Genomic DNA, 13981 nt, shown 5'->3' with positions numbered 1-13981 from the left:
GTGAATACACGTTTCAAGTCCAAATCCATGCAAGCTTAGACAACACACATTAGGGGAGATGAATTGCTTGGGTGGAATATATTTGTCCTATGTAACAATCTCAATACATATTGTCAGAAACTAATGAGAATGATTATTATTTAAAAACACAGCTGTTCATGCGGACTCAGATAGCAGAGGGTATTAAAAACTAAGCAGGTAAAGTCTGAGATGAATGTGTTTTAGACGTTTGTTGTTAGTTATGTCAGACAAGGTTACACATAGGCAACCGTTTAAAATTTTGAGGGTCAGTAAGTTTATTTATTTCTTTTTCAACAATGATGCATTAAACTGATGAAAAAGTGATGATACAGGTTTTACACTGTTAAACTATTTCAAATAAATGCTGTTCTATTCATAAAGGAATCGTGAACAAACATGCCACCGTTTCCACAGAAATATTAAGCAGGGCAACTGTTTTCAACATGGATGACAATAATACGAAATGTTTCTTGATCACCAAATCAGCATATTAGAATGACTTCTGAAGAATCATGTGACACGTAAGACTGGAGTAATAGCTGCTATTTTAAATGTAATATTTAACAATATTACTGTTTTATTTTATTTTTGCATAAAGCTGTAGTTCGTAAGTTTTGCCTCTTTGTCGCCATCTCTGTTGAAAACCTGGTATTGCAGCCAGGTGCGGAATTATCTTTATTGCATGGGTTGTACTCTGGTACTGTCACGGTGCACACACGAGGAGGAACACAGGAACACACAGACAAGGATATAACTTCAAATAATAGGCTTTACTGATAACATCAAGACAGGGCAAGACATAGACAGGAAAACCGGGGAGTAACGAGTAGACCAGACAAAATCAAACTCAACAGACAGGACTATAAATACACAGGTTAATCATAGATAACGAGACCCACACGGCTGGACAAGAATTAACTAATGATAACATTTAACAAGGACAGGAAACAAACCAAATATGGACACAAGAGGCAGGAACACATGACACACACACGACAAAGGACTGACAGATACGGCTTCAGCGCAGATAAATCTAATGTTTTGAGGTGAATGTGTAGCTGTCAGTCACCACACCGGTGTGAATCAAACACTTAGTAATCACAGATTCTAGCCTACGTCTTGAATTATATGACCCAAATCAGAATTTTCACCGGATATTGTCATCTGAACAAGTAACAAGTCTGCCACGTTTGTTCATCCCAACTGAGGAAAAAAGCATTACCATAAATCGCGCTACCAACCGTGATTAAATCTAACGATCGGTTAGCTCATATCACATCAAACCGCGCAAATTTTTATTGTTATACTTTATTCTCAAATTATTAATGTTAACAACATCAGCATTGCGTGACTATAGGTCTAGAGGTATAGTGTGTATTAACGTGTAGATTTCAATTTCTGTACAGTCTAATCTCTAATTGTCATACTATTCGAATTTCATATTAAGAATTTTTTTTAACCCCAAAAGCAAACTATGCAACCTTCGAAATGGTTTTCTTTAGAATACAAATCTTGTGTATTCGCAGGCTATCCGTAATTAGAAGCACAATTAAAACTGGAATATAATTTAATTCCATTCACATGTGTTTCATAAACACATAATACTTTCTGGATCACAATACGCCATCAAAATGATACATTTAATTATTCTAGCTGCTGTGAGAAAAGGCTATAAATGAGCCGCCACCTGCAGGATCCTCACATGCGATACCTACTAGCCGGGAAAACTTCTTTATGTTTACAGACATGACGTAATGACGCAGTGCCATGCCGAATTTCCCGCGAAAACCTACCCGTACCACTCAAATTAGAAAACATTATTATAAGCTAACCGTTGTGAATCGGGCTAAAATAAGGCGATAGTTTCAAATATGGATTTTGGATCATTTTTAACCAAAAAAAGTTACGGACTGCAGCTTTAAATAGATGAGAAAGATACTTTTTTTGTTAAACTTTTAAAAAATCTTTTAAAAGCTGACCGAAAAACAAAAAAAGTGTGAGTCTCGCTCGTCCAGTAAATAAAGACGCATGGGGATTTTGAACCCACAGCAGAGGTTTACTGTGCTCTCTTCCAGCTGTTAATGAGACATTTGCTTTTGTTCATAATGAATGCATTAAGGCCCAAATATCTCCCATACCTTCCACTCTGGTGTATGGCTTCCATTTGTAGTACCATCCCCTGAAGGGTTTGCTGTTGTACTCGGCGCACTGCTGAGCTCTGAAGTCCACTCCATTGGGCTGACATGGCTTGGTGTTACACAGCTGGTGCAGTCGACCGGGGCCTTGGCAGAACTTGCCGTTGTGCTGTGGGCTTGGGTGAAACAACCAGCAATTAGCACAAGCGAACATGGAAGCAAGGAGAGAGAGCGAGAAGAAGAGAAGAAACAGATGTGCCTCAGCAAGCATACAACACGCGAGAGGAATGACAGTCATTCTGTATTTTTTGGAAGAGGGACCGGTGAGATGCATTTCATATGATGTGCATTAGCATCTGCACTAAGGGAATGTCTTTGTGCATTATCGGTGATGTGTCTGACTGAATCACATCCCAACTGACAGCTGTAAAAGATATAAAGTGTTTGGGATACAATTCCATTCATGACTTGGACTCGCCTGTGTTTTCAACAGCTATGATTTTTGAATAATAAACTTCAACGAGAACATGACAACACTCAGCTGTGCTGATGTACTTTACACATTGTGTTATCTGAGTCGACTTGCTTGCAGCCAAATAGGAAACCTGATTGAAAAATGGTTTGTTTGGGATGGCCCCTACCATGTTTTCTTAACTACCACCAACAAGCTGACCTTAATAAACAGATTTGGCTGATCTAGCAAAAAACAACCACCAAACTAACATAAACCTGCTTGGAACAACATAGAAATTAATTCATTCATCTTTACTTCTCTAAAACCTGTAATGGTCAGCTCTTGCAATCAAGGCTGGATATCATAAAAGGTCAGCCCTGAGGCTCTTGACAATGTGTTCAAACTGTCACCCTGTCTTGCTGAGGCAGCTTGAGGCTGGAGAAGAGCGGCAGCCTCCTCCCAATGCCACAGGAATGCCTCCAAGTGCCACATGAAGCAGACAGTCACCATCTTTCCTGAGGGAAAAGTGGTCCAGCAGCTTCTGTAACTGAGGCTGTAAGAGCGGAGGCATGCTTGCGGCATGCCTGCAAGTTTTAAAGTGGAAGACTCTTGGGTACCCACTTGTAGCCTAACCTCAAAGCAAAGGACTGCGCCATGGGCCTGTCAATGTGTGTGCCTGTGCGTGCGTGTGTGTGTGTGTGTGTGTGTGCGTGTGTGCGCCTGTGGATGTTCCTTCAGTCTCTGGTCTTTAGCTTTTTATTGCATATTCACACTTGAGGTTAGGAAACCGCTCACAGAGACGACAGATGAGCCTTCCACGTACTTCTAAAAATCACTCATCTTTATTCATGTACAGTGATCCAACAGAGAAAGCATGGGGAAAACACACAGTGAGGAAAATGAATTACTTTTCTTCCGAAAACTGACAACATATAGTAGCATTGTCTACAGCCATTTTCAAACGTTTTCAATCTTGACCCTGCAGAGTGGGAATAAGAGGGTCACTATAATGGTGGTGCATTCAGATGAACGCAAACATACAGTGTGACCAATTCAACAAATGGCTCTAGAGAGCTGATTATTTTAATGAATTGTTTACAAAGAACTCAATTTTGAATTAATTTGATGAACTGATTCTGTTGATTTAACTCATCAAATCCATAGAGCACCTACTGAATCGACATATGACTCACTTACTGAACAATAAATTCCAGCATTTTTGAACTTCTGTTTCCATCCTGTCAAAGTCAATGTGATTTTGGTTAATTGTCTGAAATAAGGTCAGTGGTTAACACAAGTTCAGCACATTTTTACGTTTTATTTTACAACAAAAATACATCAGTAATACCCCACTCGTTGTTTAAGCTTTTACATGTCTTGATAAAAAGTTGTAGCTAACAAGTAAATAGGACTACAGAGGTTGTCACGCAGAACAGGTGAAATCATCTACTCACTAGTGTGCTTTTACAGCCTCATTGTGTTTATACTTGGCTCCTTGCAAACTACGCTAATTTAAACATTCCAGCTTGTAAATTTTAAGTAAAGATCAAAAGATTGGTTGGAAACTTGCGGGTGACTTTGAAGTTGTGTGACAGTGGAGTAGTTTGTTTATAGCCTATTTTAGTTCATAAAAGCTGTGTTAATTTTTGAAGATTATCTTCACCAAAACATATAAGAATCATAAACTTTTGTAGGTCGCAACGCTTATTTTTTGCAATAATCCAAAGGCCACTGGCAAATCTTATTGGTTTTTGTTGAGGGAAGCAGAGTGATTTTCCCTACAAAAATATATAGGCAAATACTATATATTCAATTACTTTAATAAAAACTTCAATGTTTTGGGGGGAGGGGGGGTCTCATAAAAGATTGCACTTTTCTAGGTGAAAAAGTCTGAAAAACCCTTGATCTATGGGTGTGTATAAACATGTTGCATTGGGAAACCATTCCTCACTTTTCAGGAGAAGCCAGTGAGATCAATGATAGACTAACAGTGCTGTTAGACAGCTGTTTATGGATGTCTGCTTTTGTTTTTGGAGCAGGTTTTCAGGCTGATCCTATTAGAGCTTTAGTGACAGTGTACTATGGGCCCATATGGTAGAGCAGTTACAAAAACACACAGAGCACAGAGAGAGATTGAAAGAGGAGGGTGGGGAGGGGAGCCAAGTGCATGTTTTCTGATTAGACGTTGAAATAACCCAAATCAATTCTGTGCTACATGCTAAACTTCACACAAGAGTTACTGGCAAAAGGGAACATTATTCTCTTTTTCTCTTTGTCTACTAGACTTTGTAGCATCATTTTCCAACTGGGGAATGTTAAATCTCAGAACAGGAATATAAGTGCAAACTTCAGAGGAAACAGGGTCACCCTGTCTGTCTATTTGCCTAAATCCCTCCAAAACTCCCCACATAGACCCACATCCTTCTCTACCCCACTCTCTCAATACATCTCCCATCTCTAAGACCTCCTTTTTTAATCAAACCCTCATTATGCCCACACTGTTAGCCATTAGATATCCACTTTAAAGTCAAGTCATTAAAACAGAGCCCTCTACATATAAATAAACAATACCAAACAATGATGCAATGAAATTTAATCTTTGTTTGTTAGGGGCTTTCTGAAGGGTGATTGTACAAGCATCCCACTCTTTCAACTTCTGCCCTCCGGTAATGGTGCATTAATGCTACCCATACTTTGTTAATTAACACTGTATCCTGTATGGTAAACAAACTTCAAGAAGACAATCCCATCAACAAGCATCTCCACTACGCTGTTGCCAAAATATGTATTTCTCAAACACTCATATCGAAGACACGTGAACCTGTAAATCTGGCAGCTGAGTATGGATAAAGTCAAGGGAGCACATTTATCAGATCATATTTATTGATAAATGTTGTTTGAGTGAGATGACATCTCATGCCTCTGGCTTCAATAGCTGTCTCGTGAGGACCTTATACTGAAGTGATGAGTATAGGGATTCCCCTTAAACCTCACCGCCACAAACAGAAGACATACGCTGCAGGTGCTGTCTGAGAGCCATAAGGGAAGATTGTCCATCAAAATGCCTCTTTTGAAACATTTCTGACTGAAATGATATAGATAAAATGCTGCTTTTCATCCAGAATGGAGGCAGATGTTCATGCTTTGCACCCCAGCTTCTCGGTAAGAAGAGAAGTCAGTTACAATGATCACAGCACACTTGAATGCAGTGTGAAAAGCCTTATTTTTACTAAACCATTAGGGTAATACCTCTCCAAAATCAGATTATAGTGCCTTAAAAGCAAGCCCAGCTAAGCCTCTCTCAGTGGATCAGATGCCATTTAACTAATATAGACCAACAAAATCAGGACAAAAAAAAATAAAACATTAAAGCACTCACACTGAAAGCACTTTATTGCCTTGCAATAGAGTAGGAAATGCCTGCTCTTTTCTAGCAGCATGCTTCCAAAAAAGCAATCATATTGCAGCATCTGTCCAAATGTTGTGCATCTATGTAAAGGATCTTTAAATCAACCTAATCGTTAAATCTACCTAAACACTTTGTGTGAGATCATATAGATCATATGTGCCCAGTTTAATATTTCATATGAACCCAATTTAACAAACACCATTTTTGGGCTGGGTATTTCCAGGTCATTAATGAAATTCTCCATTTCAACTCACATGACTTTGAATAGTTGCTTTCTTGCTTTCTTTGCTGGAACTATTCATGTTAGATATGTTGGTCTGGCTGTCTAAGGCATTATAAGTATTTCCTATTCCAACAGAAATATGTTAAGATGCTCTAGACAGCCAAATGTTGATGAAGCACAATTCCATGTTCCATCAGCTTGACCAAACCACATGTAGAGCCACCTGTGGTCTATAGAAACCCAATCTCAAATAAACCTGCCACCACATACACAGAGGAAGCACCTGAGCCTAAACACACAAAAACTCCATCTGCTATTTTACAGACACTGAAATTTTGAACAATCCTTTTTTATATTATATACCTTAAATACAATGTAAATCACTCTTGATACAAGTATCTGGCAAATGCATACATGTAAAAATGTATTTATTGTTTGTTTGAATTCATTAATAACTGTATATTTATTCTTTCTAGTGCAGGAATGATTATGAACTGCAATTATCTAGGTACTCCATAGAAAGTCTCTGAAACAGTGAACTCTGACATACCAGGGCACATTTTATCCAAGATGACTTAGTGTGTCAAAGTTCAGGGGTAATCTAGGAGTCGCAGTAGGTCAGTTGGTCAGGAAACACATATGCCTCTACCGTTCACAGCTAATCTGCCATTTATGGCAGCCTTGTGATGAAAAGGTATCATTTAAGTTTTTACAGTAGTGATAGTTTTTATTAGCATAAACAACCAACCAGAGCACAATATTTAAATAAGATCATTTTGCAGCTAGATGCCATATTTATCTGTATTTCCTCTCTCACACAAACAGAATTTAACCCTGTTCTTCAAATGCGTAATGGATAGTTCATTAAAAAATATACATATAATAATGTGTCAGTATCTTAGCATGAATGGGTTTCATCTCTGAGTTTTTGGTTACCTGGGGCTGTTACACGATCGTTCTCGGTACATGACTCCTCCACCACAGGTGCGTGAACAGTCAGACCACTCAGACCAGCCTGACCACTGGCCATGCACAGCTGTAGGACCATGATCACCAAATTTGACACACTGTCCTCTCCGGCACCACTACATTATGGAAAAAGAAAAATAAAGAATCTTGAACACTGATCGGCAATGTATGAAGGCCTGTTTCTGCATTATATTTTTTTTTCTTTATTTCTCATACTGTGACTTTCTTGCAATTACAACCTTATACCTCACAATGTTATATTATAACTCACATTCTTGCGATTATGATTATTTCTCAATAATTTATATTATTTCACAACTCTCCAATATCTCCAATTTTATATATGTGGCTTGGCTCATATGTCATAATTATCTTTTTTATTCTTTATTTTATTCACACAGAAAAGTGTTTACATTTAAAACAGCAACCTAAATGTGTGTTTGTGTGGTAGATAGAGGAGAAAAAAGTAGAAAAAAAAAAACAGCATATCCTGGTTAGGTATGTTTTGAAGCATAGCAGCTGGTTTGAGCTGGTCCTTAGTTGGCCATGAGCTGGTTTAAGCTGGTCTTGAGCTGGTTATGAGCTGGTCCTGAGCAGGCACTATAGTTGCTTAGGACCAGCTTAAACCAGCTCAAACCAACTGCCATGTTTCAAAACACTACCAAACCAGCATATGCTGGGGGGGTTTCAACAGGGATGGCAGACTACTATCAGACAAACTGATTTTTTTCCATGTCAAAGAGAAAACACAGTATGAGAGGGAAATGAGGAAAAGGAGAAAGGGTTTCTGTGAAGATCTTGAGCCTGCTAGTTTGGGATGGGGCCCAGAGTTACACCTGAACAGCAAGCAGGACTCATACTAGCCAAGCCACACAGTCCCACACATCAGCACCTCTCATCCCCATCAACCAGTGGAAAGGACCAACTGTCCTTATGGAACATTTACACAAAGAAGAGAACAATACCACAGGTGTGCATGAAGAAAGATAGCGCGCGAGGCTGGTCAGTTCGTGTTCTTCCTTAACGGTGGTTCAGTGAGTTCAGGGTGAACAGACAAGCACTCACTCACCATGTCTGGTCCGCAGATGGTGCCCTCTGCAGCAGGCATGAACTTGGTTTCACACCGGTGTCCTGTTCTGTGGCACCACAATGATTTACAGATGTCCTGGTGGGCACGAACACACAGAGAGCACAGTCAAAAACGGGCCTACACCCGCTGGGAGCCCTTCAACCTCCCTGGCTTGCACCTCACCACGCCAACCTCTTGTTTCTACAGCAACGGCCAATCAACTTTCCCAACAAATAAAAAAGCCTGTCAAAATCAATCACTGTGTTGCCCAAAAGAAACACGCTATTATTGTTGCATTTTGTTTCTTCCCACAATACGACGATAATAATGGGTGATGAGGGGTTGGGAGACCGGCCACTGGCCGACAGCCCGATTGCATCTGGCAGACAGTGAGAGAGACATGGTTTACAAAAGCTAGCAACACTGGTCTCTGGATCATTGGCTAGCTAATGCTGCTAGCTCCCACGGCTAATTACATCTCAACAACTTTGTGACAAGGACAAGATGACTTGGGGGGGGGGGGGGGCAGAAAACAAAAACATTGTGTTTTATCTCCACAATCGTTCTTAATTAAGATGTACAGCTGCCTTCCATCAAGGTCGACGTTCAAGACTCTTTTCATCGCAAGTACAAGGTCTCCGAAGAGGAAGTCCATAGCATGAGAGCTAATCCCACAGATAGACTCTCGCAATGTTCATTTCCCAAGCATAACTATTTGCATATCAATGTGTGCGTTAGACGCTAAAGGCTACAGCGGATGCCAAAGGGGGCCCTGTGAATGAAGACTTAGGGTAGATTTTGAGGCAATGGGTTTCCTCTCAGAAGATTGTTTTCTTTCCAAAGCTCAGATGTGTGCTTGTGTTGATCATGATGTCTCCACACACAAACATAACAGGTTGAAGCACATTTAAATATCTGAGACTCTAAATGAACTCAATCTCTGTGAATTCTATTGCTAAATTGTTTAACAAGAGTTGTGTGATGTTTCCAACTTGTGTTCAAACAAATTTAGCATAAAGATCCACTGAAGCGCTCCAACTATGAAGAGAAGCCTAATAACATATTTTATACACTATGGGTTACCTTTACAAAGTCCAGGCTGCACAGTTTAGCTTTCGAGCCAAACTGCCATTTGCACTGTATATCAGCATCATACAGCTGACCTGGAAGCTGCTCAGGGTACTTGTACTGGCCTATCTGCTTGGGCTCATCCACTAGACACGAAGCCTGAGCTGTACTGTGAACACAAACGCATGCAAAGAAAGATGAGCACAGAAACAGGCATAAAAACCATACAATATTATACGCATTTCGAATGGGACAACATTTTGCATATTTGTAAAAACAATAATTTATATAGGAAATTAAATATTACAATAAAAAATTAAAAATATCTACATTTCTAAAATTTATTTATATACCACTTTTTGATGATAAGTGAAGTGAAAGTTTACCCTAAAAATCGGTTCAAGTATTGCCGACTACAGGCAGACCATGAGAAAACACCATTATTCCCAGCCAATGTGGGAGACATTATGTTCCCTTCAGTCTTCCGGCAGGGATTCCCCTCTCCGTCATGGATCATTCCAAAACTGGAGCAAAAAAAAGGAGGGAGCGATGGAGATTGTGAGTTTTACCCAGTGAGACTATTAATGTACAACCTCAGGACAAAAACCACTCCCGGAGTCAGGTGGCACACTACCTCTATGACCAAAAGCTCTTTCATCCAACAAATCCCATCAATGATTTCTGTACTCTAAAACATAATTCACATGATTCACATTTAGATGTTTACTTTTATTAGCCCTGTAAGAATCAAACTTATTGGTGCATCATGATAAACATATGCACTGTAGTCATGAAATTCAGACCTGAGCAGTGTTGGCAAGATGTGCCATGTGTTTCTAAATGACCACTCCTCAGTGAAGATTTTGCCCTAAACACTGTGCACATTGGAGGCACGTGTCCATTTCATTTGACCAGAATGTTTGAACTGCTGAGAATAACAAATCCCACAACATATCAGCCTGATGGTTCTCCAGGATAGATTTTGTTCCAGTTTATGTTGAGAATGCGCCAAAGGACCGAAGGACTCGAAATACGTCTGTCATAAAAACAAAATCTCAAACACAAACTTCCCCTTATCACAATGGCAACCAGCAAACACAAACAAAATGCTTGCCTGTTGCACAGCATATGGTTTTCCAAATTGAAATAGTGTGAGACCTGAAAGCATGGGTTAACATACTTATGTCCTGACTCGTGGGCGATGGTGAAAGCGAGACCCAGCCCTGTGTCTTCATTAATCGTGCAGCTACGATACTTGCTACACATCCCACTTATTGGAGCGAAACCTGCAAACAGGAAGTCAGGAAGGACAGACAGATCAAAACATGGGTGGAAGGAGAAGCTATGTGAGTGACACTGATTCAAATTTCTTATAGAAACTTTAAATACAACATGTCTTGATGAAAACAGTAATACATTATTTAAGTATCACAGAATTTGAAACGGGATCTCATCACGCATAAACACACTTTTAGACTATGTTTCTGACTGTATGGTCTCAGCTTCGGTTTGAGTTTCACATCATAGAGAGGCAATTTAAAAGCAGTGCTTTCCCCTTTGCCATACATTCAAAGAAGTGCATACTTGTGGTTTGGAGCTTTAGAGCTGAATTCATTACATTTGGCTGACGCCTCTATAGCAAAATCTGAAGAAGCTGCCAACTGACTGCAAAGTGGATTTGAGATTTCTTGGATTGATTCAGGTGAAGTTCTCTGCCTGAGAGCAGACTAGGACACACATCACCAACCACAAGCTCTGTCAAACCTAGGCATTCTGTAATTCACCCTCCTGCAACTCGATTAGCCACTGACATCAAAACACATGAGCCACTTCTGCTATTGGAAGGTGAACGTCAAGGGCCTTACCCAAGGTGTCACACGGTTCATTCTTCCAGGAGCAGATGTCCAGACCCGTCAACAGAATGGCATGGTCGTGCCGCTTGCCGTTTTTACCTATCAGGCCTGATTGCCACTGGCAGAAGCTGTTAAGTGATTGGTCTGCGTGGTGGTTGACAGACAGACCCAGCTGACAGCAGTGAAGCCGAGAGAGATGAAGTGTTCAGAGGGGTGGTGAGAGAGAGAAGACAGAGTACTGAATGATCAGGCATCTTTCAAGTATGAAAAAAATGAAAACAAAATGTCTGGGAAACTTCGAAAATCAGATAAGACATTCAATTAACCTTTAATGAGAATAAACTAGCTGTGCAACCAGTGTTTCATGCACAGTTAGTGCAAAAGCACAATCAATCATATTTTGGAGTCTTTGTTGAGCGTGATGCAATGAAAAGACTGTACTGTCTGCAAATTAATGCCAAGAAATGTCCACATACAGCTTATTTATCAGTGTTAATCCGATTTATGAACCAATAACTTTTGTGAGTCGTTCTTTAGTGAATCAAAAACATATAGTGTGATATTTCATTTTAAATTAAACAAAGATTTACAGCAACCAGTTGACTCTTACTAAAGTCAGTTATTTTTAGTGAATCAAAAACCTACAGCACAACCAGTATAGTCTGATTCATGAATGAATGATTCTTAAGAGTCGATTCCTTGAAGTGAATCTTAAAAAAGCATGCACTGACTTAGTCTGGCGTAGCCAGACCTTCAGACTGACGGCTGAAGGTCTGGAATAGATGTCTGCTTTCATTGGCCAAGGCCCGTTGTCAAACAACCAATCATAGTTTGTTTTGTTTAGCGTTACGTTTCGGGGCGTGGAAATGTCGCCACAATAACAAACCAGTGAGTGAAACTATCGGATGTAGTTTAAAGATTCTATGCTGCAAAGTTTAAATATTTCACATAAATATTATTTCAATTAAATATTGCTCACACTAGTCAAACGAACCAGGCTTTGAGGGTCAAACGTGCTCGGGCAAGGTTCAAAACACCTAGTCTAAAATAAACCCTTCGATATACTGTATATATATATATATATATATATATATATATATGAATGAAAGAATGTGTGCATTTTTGTATGTGTGTATCTTACCGGATCTTTCTCAAGTAGGAGGAGGCTAACCACAACAATGTTGATATCATTTCCAATAGTTCCATCTTTGAATAGACTGGAGACCTGTTTAGCAAAAAAAACACTTTGAAGCAAAGGTAGAAGTAAACAGTCATATGCTACAATAAGGTGTCTTCTCCACAACAATGCTGCTGATAGCTGTGCTCACCATGTTCATGACAGTAAGGACATAGGTAGTGACGTTGTCTCTGCCATGTTTCTCCAGCATCTTCCTGTCTGCCACCACCAGAGTTTCCACAATCAGGCCGCCCTCTTTGCTTGATGTAATCTCTGAGCGCTTCACCCGGCTTTGCTGCTCAAACTCATCAGGCATGAAAAAATGATCCTCTGTAGGAGGCTTGGGAGTATCTGTAGTTAGAATGTGGTGGAGAGATAAAAGTGTGAAAACTGCTTTTCCTTTTTCCAAGCTAGCTCCCTGATACAAGCACCAGAGAGGCGATGACAGACCAGGAAATACAGTCATTAACTTCACATGCTTTCAATCAATATCTTTCAGTACAACAGATAGTAATGACACAGTTTTGCTTTTGGAATCAGTATAAATATCTCAGAGGGCTTTACTGTTGTTTACACACTGGCATATTTTACAAATATATAGAGTGTACTGAACTTCCCTTCTAGAGATAGCTAAAAAGAAAACTTCCTTACATACATTGCTTGCGGCGTCCGCAGAAGTGTTGTCTCTGGAGCTTTTCGTGCTGGTGACGGTGGTGGTGGTGGTTCTCGTAGGGGTTGTTTGAATTAACGCTGCTGGACCAGTCAGTCTTATCAGCGTACACTCTGCGCTCAGCTGATCGCTTGTAGATGACATGTGGGTGATGTCCAGAGGGGGCGCTGTAGTTGTGTTGTAAAGCCAAATGCTGTGGTAGCGGAGTGATGAGAAGTTCCTCGCCGGAGAACCGGATCAGACCTGACTTCAGAGTGCAAAGTAAGAGGAAGCTATAAGTAGGTAACCAAAAACAAACACTGAGGTTGGCCTGCATTTAGGATACATATTACTGTTAAAAGGTTTGGGTCAGTAAGATTTTTTTATGTTTTTGAAAGAGGTATCTTATGTTCACCAAGGCTGCATTTATTTGATCAAAAATACAGTTAAATTAAATGAATTAAAAATAACATTTTTCATTTTATTTTGTTCAACTTTAAAATGTAATTTATTCCTGTAATGGCAAACCTGATTTTCACAAGCCATCACTTCAGTGTTACAGTTTAGAAATCATTATAATATTCTGATTTAATGCTTAAGAAACTATTTTTAACATTGCAAACAGCTGTGCAGCTCAATTTTGTTTTTTGAATCCATGATAAATTATATTTTTTTCTGCCACTTTTGAACAATTTAATCTATTATTGCCGAATAAATGTATCAATTAAAAAAAATTGTATTCAATAGGTTATTAAAATTCTGCATAATTCTACATGATTTCATGTAAAAAACAATTATAATAATATAATAAAATAATACAATCAAATGTTTTAAATGCTATATGAATCTAGGCATAATAACATTATAATGTGCATTATGACAAACAGATTGATTTTGATATTTGAAAACAGAGGAAATGAGTGTGCAAAAAAGTATCCAAAATAAGCCTATATA

General features: G+C 39.3%; 1 protein-coding gene across 1 annotated transcript in view; it reads right to left on the bottom strand.

Moving 5' to 3' along the window:
* LOC306849074 (A disintegrin and metalloproteinase with thrombospondin motifs 18-like) overlaps positions 1 to 13981 on the bottom strand; it is a gene marked incomplete at its 5' end in the record, with an annotated part of 66541 nt that overhangs the window by 28338 nt on the left and 24222 nt on the right. Inside the window, 10 exons of the mRNA XM_079383932.1 lie at positions 2160 to 2332; positions 7179 to 7327; positions 8281 to 8376; positions 9364 to 9517; positions 9735 to 9872; positions 10529 to 10634; positions 11214 to 11373; positions 12343 to 12426; positions 12530 to 12729; positions 13034 to 13295. Of these exons, the coding sequence (XP_079240058.1) occupies positions 2160 to 2332; positions 7179 to 7327; positions 8281 to 8376; positions 9364 to 9517; positions 9735 to 9872; positions 10529 to 10634; positions 11214 to 11373; positions 12343 to 12426; positions 12530 to 12729; positions 13034 to 13295 (1522 nt within the window). The remainder of the gene's footprint in view (positions 1 to 2159; positions 2333 to 7178; positions 7328 to 8280; positions 8377 to 9363; positions 9518 to 9734; positions 9873 to 10528; positions 10635 to 11213; positions 11374 to 12342; positions 12427 to 12529; positions 12730 to 13033; positions 13296 to 13981) is intronic.

The sequence above is a fragment of the Barbus barbus genome, assembly GCF_936440315.1.
Source record: "Barbus barbus genome assembly, chromosome: 1".
In the NCBI taxonomy this organism is placed as follows: Eukaryota; Metazoa; Chordata; class Actinopteri; order Cypriniformes; family Cyprinidae; genus Barbus; species Barbus barbus.
This window is presented reverse-complemented; position numbering and strand designations above follow the sequence as displayed.